Source organism: Octopus bimaculoides, chromosome 1 (genome assembly GCF_001194135.2).
Source record: "Octopus bimaculoides isolate UCB-OBI-ISO-001 chromosome 1, ASM119413v2, whole genome shotgun sequence".
Lineage (NCBI taxonomy): Eukaryota > Metazoa > Mollusca > Cephalopoda > Octopoda > Octopodidae > Octopus > Octopus bimaculoides.
Genome location: NC_068981.1, coordinates 166,463,152 through 166,470,753, shown reverse-complemented (window position 1 = coordinate 166,470,753; position 7,602 = coordinate 166,463,152). Strand labels below are relative to the sequence as shown.

At 36.3% G+C, this 7,602-nt stretch overlaps 1 protein-coding gene across 5 annotated transcripts in view; it reads right to left on the bottom strand.

The window, feature by feature from the left end:
• LOC106869316 (choline transporter-like protein 2) overlaps nucleotides 1-7,602 on the bottom strand; it is a 159,727-nt gene that overhangs the window by 67,093 nt on the left and 85,032 nt on the right. The window contains exon 1 of one of the 5 annotated variants that reach the window (XM_014915011.2): nucleotides 2,611-2,947. The exons of the other annotated variants lie outside the window; for them this stretch is intronic. Within the exon in view, the coding sequence (XP_014770497.1) occupies nucleotides 2,611-2,641 (31 nt within the window). The 5' untranslated portion in view covers nucleotides 2,642-2,947. Of the gene's footprint in view, nucleotides 1-2,610; nucleotides 2,948-7,602 lie in introns of those variants that run through there. 5 annotated transcript variants of the gene reach the window in all.

The following is a 7,602-nucleotide window of genomic DNA, read 5'->3' as shown; positions in this document are numbered from 1 at the left end:
TCCATGCGAACACATTTCTCTCCTACAACATCACTATTCTCTCTCCTACACTGTCTTGCAACACGAAATACCTCGAGTCTTTGGTCCTCACGGCGCAGAACATTGGCAAATCTTTCCTTATCTGCTTCCCCTCTGGCTAAATAAACCTGTCGCCTAGCCTCCCTTCTGGCACATTGGTACAATTCCCTGCTACCACCGTTCTTCCAGTCCTTCCAAGCCTGTTTCTTTTGTCTAATAGCCCTGTCTACCTCCTTGTTCCACCACCACGTTACTCTGGGTCGGGAGGGGACCTTACACCACCCACAAATCTGGTCGGTGGCTTTCAACAGGTTGTCCCGCAGAAATCTCATAATAGGTCTGCTCTGTTTTAGGCTAAACAAGTGGAAATAGTTGCATCTCCTGCTTAAATGGCAGAAACCTAGTGGTAGCTGAAAAGATGAAAGTAACATAGTTGGCTGTTGCAGTTGTGTAGCAGTCATTATCATTATCGTTATTATTAGTAAGGCTGTGAGCTGACAATCATTAGCATGCTGGGTAAAATGATTAGCACCATTTCATCTGTCTTTACATTCTGAGCTCAAATTCCAAAGTTGACTTTGCTTTTCATCTTATCAGGTCAATAAAATAAGTACCAGGAAAACACTGGGGTCAATGTAATTGACTTTCTCCACCTCTTCAAAATTCCTGACAATGTGCCAAAATTAGAAAGAATCTCTATTATTATTATTAGTGTAGTAGTGATTGTAATATCAAGAGGGTGCCAATGTTATCACCTGTAGAAGATGGCCAAGTGATTAGAATGTTGGGCTGACAATCATAAGGTTGTGGATTTGATTCCTGGATCAGGTAGTGCATTGTGATCACGAGCAAGGCACTTCATTTCATGTTGTTCTAGTCTTCTCAGTTGAAAGGAGTACCAGCAATATGGGGTGGGGATGGGGTAATCTTGCAGTGTACTGGTATATCACCCATGAGAAAGTCTTGTACTTTCAGTCATTTATACATTTTGAAAGCTGGGATATGCTCCAGCTTAGCAGTTTGAAACAGATTAACCAATTAGCATTAACATTGTGCCGTGATTTAATCAAATTACTAAATGTTCTCATGTCCAATTTACTATGAGATAAAGCATGACAGTAAGCAAATTAGAAAATAATTTATTGATATGCACCAAAACGAAATGGGACTAAAGAGCAATCCTCTTTGTGGTCACACAATCTGCTGCTAGAAACAGCAGCTAAGTTGCCCTCAAATCATGTACTGTCACCTGAGAGACATTATGTCGAGAAAGGTTAAAAAAAGAAAGAAGAGATGTTTATAAATGGAATGTCTCTGACTATAGGTCTGCTCAATCAGGGCTGACCTGAGACTAAAAAATAACCAACAATAAAGACAAAATTCTGTCATGCACGAAAGGTTTTGACTATGTAGACAACAAGCAACAAATTGTGAAGAGAAATGTTACCCTGTTATATCATGAATAGTTCATCCAATTAGGCAGAGACAGACATGATTGTAGAAAGCTTAAGAGAACAAATAAGAACAACAGATGAGTCACTGACTAAAATTTCAAACTTTATGTACATTCAAGCATGAATGTCACAAATACCTCTTATATATAGATGCATGTATCTAAATGTGTATACAACTGTGTGTGTGTGTGTGTGTGTGTGTGTGTGTGTAACTCTGCATTTATAATTATGAAGAATGTAGTTGTAAGAAAAGAGTTTAGTTGATTACATTCAATCCTAGTACTTGACCGACACTTTATTTAACAAACCAAAATACGAAAGGCAAATTTGATCTCCACAGGGTTTGAACTCAGAATATAATAAATATGAGCAAATACTGTAAGGTAGTCTCCTCCCCACCCAAATACTAACAAGTCTGTAAATTCACCACTCTTAATTTCTTACGTAGACAAAGTTTGCTTTTGTAGGATTTGAACCTAGAAAATAAAGAGCCAAAACTAATTATCATAAGACATTTTGTATGATGCTTTAACTATTTTGCTAATCTACTGCCTTAATAAGAAAATAAAGATTGATTTAAACACCTTTAGCAATCAGATTATTCTGTCAAATACAATGCTTATTTATTCACATTATTTTACTTAATCATGCATTGTCTCAAAGCTTCAAGATTATGATGATGTGATTTTATATTTCTAGAATAATATTGTAAGGTAGGTGTGAGAGGCCAGATCTAGCCAGTTTAGACATAAAACAGGCACAATATTTGGGCTGGATGTGGCTAGTTTAAATGTTTGAGTTGAATGTAATCTTAAAGCTAGATGTTTAAAGAATAAGTTATATTTTATGGTTTATCAAATTGAGATCCCTATTTAACTTTTTATTGTTTTTGAAATTGAAAAAATTAAAACATAAATATGTGAAAAAAGATAAATAAACATAAAAGAGCAGCTAAGTCTATACTGCAGGACTATTGCTTATTACAAGATAAACAATTCCTTATATTAATAATTATGAAACTGAAAAATTACTTAGTTTTAATAAAGAGACACAAAAAATTTGATAAATTGAAATATTAAAAAAAATATTTAAAAAATATTAAAAAATATATGATAAAAAAAACCCAAATGAAACTTACTTTCATTGTCTTCTTTATCACCAAAACACATTTTGCCTTCTACTTAAAATCCAAAGACACTAAACTTATTCAGCCAAATATATATGTGTATATATATATATATATTTGTGCGTGTATAACTCTAATATGAGGCAAATACAAAAAATGCACGATAGATTAAAGGAAGGGGGAAGAAAAGAAAAAAAAAAACAGCTTTTGACACTATCACGGTTTCATGAAAATGAAGAAAAGTTCTAAGCACTGAGTAAATGTGGAGGGCTCAGATTTATGTCAATCAATTGAATTGAATTAGAAAATCCAGTAGTGAGAAAGAAACTGTAGCAGATGTAAGCTTGAAAACCAACCAGTTTAAATACTGACCTAAAAGTTGCATTGTAATAAAAGTAAAGAAAAAAAGAGGCGAGAGAGAGAGAAAGAGAGAATGGTGGAGAGGGAGGCATAGAGGTCGGATTCTATTGAAAATAAGTTTCTCACTATATATGTGTGTGGATTTGTGTATATCTTTCTATATTTGCTTGAGCATGTCTAAGTATTATATACACACCCACACATATATATATGAATACGTGTGTGTGTGTGTGTGTGTGTGTGTGTGTGTGTGTGTGTGTGTGTGTGTGTGTATATATATATATATATATATGCATACATACACACAGAGGGGTGGGGTAGTGTTTTATTTATTCTGGAAAGTTAAATAGGTTGGTTGTTTCTAAGTCTTCAGTGATATTTATGAATACATATATAAAAAGAGAAAGAAAGACAAGAAACAAAAGAACAAGAAAAAAATGACATGAATTAGAAAAGAATTACACTAAGGCTGTTCTGAGGTACTGCCATGAAGGCTTCTAGTTGAACAAATCAACCCCATGATCTTTTTTTTAAAGTCTGCTACTTATTCAATTGATTTCTCTTTCCAAACCAGTAGAAGACACTTGACCAAAGTGTCACATTGTGGAACTGAACCCCAAACCAAGTGGTTGCAAATAGAGCTTCTTAACCACACAGCCAGCCTGCATATCTTATTTCGATTATTTAATCCCTACAAATTGCTAGAAATACCAGGTAAATCTCCTTCAAGATCATGCACTACTATGTTAGAAAAAAAAGGGTATACTGATTAATGTGGTTCCAGATGCCCTCTGCCAAGGAAAAACATGGGATGATCATGGCAGAAAACTCCTTTGTTCATTGGTTTGCTTTATCAGAGTTGACCTGGAACTACAAAACAATGATTGTATGGAAAGGGTGGGTTGGAGACATTTTGGCTCAGTCCTTTTGACACAGACATTTTGGCTCAGTCCTTTTGGCACTGCCTATTTGGTGTCACTGATTCAATGCTGACTTATTTGACATCAAGCTTTTAATGTTTTAATCTCTGTTAGTGTGTGCGAACATTTTCTTTTTATGTGTATGAGGAAAAGGAAAGTGTTTAATAAATTGTAATGCATCGCTCCCTCTTTCAATTTATCTGTCTCTCCCTCTCTTTATCTGTATGTGTATATTTGTGCATGTGTGTGTGTGTTTTACTCTCTCCGTTAATGTGTGTGAACATTTTCTCTTTATGTGTAGGAGAAGGAAAGAGTTCAATAAATTGTAATGCGTCGCTCCCTCTCTCAATCTATCTGTGTATGTCTCACCCTCTCTCTCCCTGTCTGTGTATGTCTCACCCTCTCTCTCCCTGTCTATCTGTCTCTCCCTCTGTCGGTGCCTGTCTCTCCCTCTGTGTGTGTGTATGTGTGTTTGCCTCCAGTGCCAAAATGTACTGTCACCAAAACAGGTTGAGTGTCCAGTCAGCCATGTCAAATTGTCAACATAAAATTAGCCACACACAATCACTTCATTCCACCAGAAGACTGCAGTTGTAGCAAAGCCATGGAACAAAATTTTAGTATGGAGTTTGTGGGACAGATACAGTGAAAGAGATAGATAGATAGATAGAGAGAGAGAGAGAGAGAGAGAGAGAGAGAGAGAGAGAAAGAGAGAGAAAGAGAAAGAGAGAGAGAGAGAGAGAGAAAGAGAGAGAGACAGACAGACAGACAGAGAAAGGACCTTCTAATTCATACGAGTAGAATTGTGTGTAGCATCAATAAAAAGACAGAGATAGTACAAAGTGCATTGGTGCAGGGGTTTACATATCAGTTAGAAGAGCAAACAGAAAATCACAAATTTGAAGATGAGGTTTTATGGGAATCTGTGACATCCAAACCTTTTTCAAAGGTATCAATGGGCTTAGAGAAGAGAAATAAGTTTTGCCAGCAAAACCAAAGCTGGATTTTGACTTTGCTGTAGAGTAGCTGGTAAGCTTCCAGTAAGTTAGTCATCACTTCTTTTTCCATGAAGTACAATGTTAATTTTTGCATTGCAGGGTACTGATGATTGAATTATTGTTAATTATATTGCTGGTACTTATTTCATTCATTAAGACAAAAAGTTAGGTGGAGAGCTGGCAGAAACGTTAGCACGCCGGGCAAAATACTTAGCGGTATTTCGTCTGCCGTTACGTTCTGAGTTCAAATTCCACTGAGGTCGACTTTGCCTTTCATCCTTTCGGGGTAAAAAAAAAAAAAAAAAAAAAAAATTACAGCCCTTGTGGCTAATCTAAATGAAATGAAATAAAGACAAAAAGTTAATATCAAAGCTCTCATCTACAGTTTCTACTCTATATCCTTTCACCTACAATATTTGAGCTGACATTGTAAACAGGAAGAAACTAAATACACTAAGACAGCTTGGTATTCTACAATTTCATGCACCATCACAACTGCTACTAACACCACCACCAATAATAATAACAATGGTGATCATAAGGAAGAGGAGGAGAAAACTAGTCTTTAAAGTACTTAATCTAATTGAAAGAAAAAAAGGCTCCAACAATATAAATAAAATAAAACCCAATAGACTTTGGACAATGAGATATAAGTTTACTCATATACTCTCCTGTGTGTACTCAGCTTACATTTTGAAATGTCTCCTTCCTAAGTCATGATAAAAAGCTAATTTTATAGGCAATATCAATATTACTGCCATAATCATTTTAATTATTTTATTTCTCTTTTGCTAGTTTCAGCCATTGGACTGGAGCTATTACTGGTGCACTGCTTTCAAGAGATTTTACTTATTCATACAGTACTTATTTCAGCCTGGAACTTTTTTTTCTCATCCCTAATTTTTGAATAGCTAAGTTACCTTTTGATATATAGGAGCTATAACTTAGCACTATTTTTACACACACACACATCTCTCTCTGTTTACCAGTTTTCTATATCATCATCATCTTTTAAAGTCCAGCTTCCATACTGGTATGAGTTGGACAGTTTCACAGGATATGATGGGTCTAAAGACTGCCTTTTGCTCCAGTGCCTACGTTGGCATGGTTTCTATGGTTGGATGCCCTTCCTTATACTAACCACTATATTAAGTATGTGTGTGTGCATGCAGGCTTTACTTTGTGGATATAGAGTAAGCTTAGCAAATTTAACCACACAGCTATGTTTTTTATTTTTATTTTTGTTTTTAACATGTTAGCAAGAGTTGAGTGGATCAGTAACACTGCCTTTTCTATATTTATATCAAGTCTGTGTCCTGTTAAACATGAGGACCAATGTTCTTAAGTTTAAATCTACCTCAGTCATACACGACCTACATTTCCAAATAATGAAGCCATATTATCCTGCATACATCTGTTTATATACTGTCTAAATAAGTAAATGCCTATGATGTTCACTTTATTATTATATCATTATTATTAGGGCACACTTTTTTTATTTTTTTATACCATCATAAGTCAGACAGTTCAAGAGGAACTGATGATCTAGAGAGCTGCGCCAAGCTCCAGTGTTTGCTTTGGCATAGTTTCTATAGATTGATGTCCTTCCAAATGCCAACTTTGTAGAATGCACTGGGTGTTTCTTTTTCTTTGTGGCACTAATGCTAGTGAGGCAAAACCCATCAGTTGTGTGGGATACAGTATTGAAGAAAGTGAAATCATGACAGGACAGGTGTCTTGCAGAAGAGGTGAATATATGGCTTACTCTCAAGGTACAAGGCAATTATGAGAGACAAGAGGGAGAGGAGAACAGAAATGGTGGGTGGGTAGATAAGTGTGTTAGAGTGTGAAAAGAGTATGACATGATTAGAAATGGGAACTGAAATGGTTGCGGAGAGTATTAACTTGGGGAAGAGGAAGAGAGGGAAATGAGAGTGGATCAGGGTAGAGGAAATGATAAGGGACAGCAGTAGGGATTTAATGTGAAGTGTAGGAGAATAAATGGTATCATTTAGCGCACTCTATGAGTAGTGTCATAGAAGATTGAGAGAAGGAAGGGAGTTAGAAGATAAGTTATGGGGAAAAGCTTGAGAGGGCCACATTTTTGCTAAGATGGTTGGGTCTTCTCAAGTACAGCATATCACCATTCATCTAGGTCCTTTGACAAACTCCCCTATGATGTCTGACATTTTGAGGTCAGTCTTCGCTATTACATCCCATGTCTTTCTAGGTTACTCGTATTTTATATATACATCAAAAGCTCAAAATGAATATCTTTGACTTAAAGCAAATACAAATATACATACATAGGGATTGATTTGTCTATCCATTTAGATAGATAGATAGAGACAGAGATAGAGGCGGATATAGAGATAGAGACAGATATAGACATAGAGAGAGATAGCTATAGAGAACATGCGTAATGCTCGCAAGGAATGAAGCCAGTATGCTCTGATGGATGTGTAATGTCAGTGTGCATACTCGACAGAGTGTAAGTACCTTGAGAGAAAAGTTGGACCTAAGAAGCATCAGTTGTGGTGTGCAAGAGAGACGATTACGCTGGTATGGTCATTTGGCGAGATTGGATGAGGATAGCTGTGTGAAAAAGTGCCACAGCCTTGCGGTTGAGGGTACCTGTGGAAGAGGTAGACCCAGGAAGACTTGGGATGAGGTGGTGAAACACGACCTTTGAACATTAGACCTCACCGAGGCAATGACCTGTGACT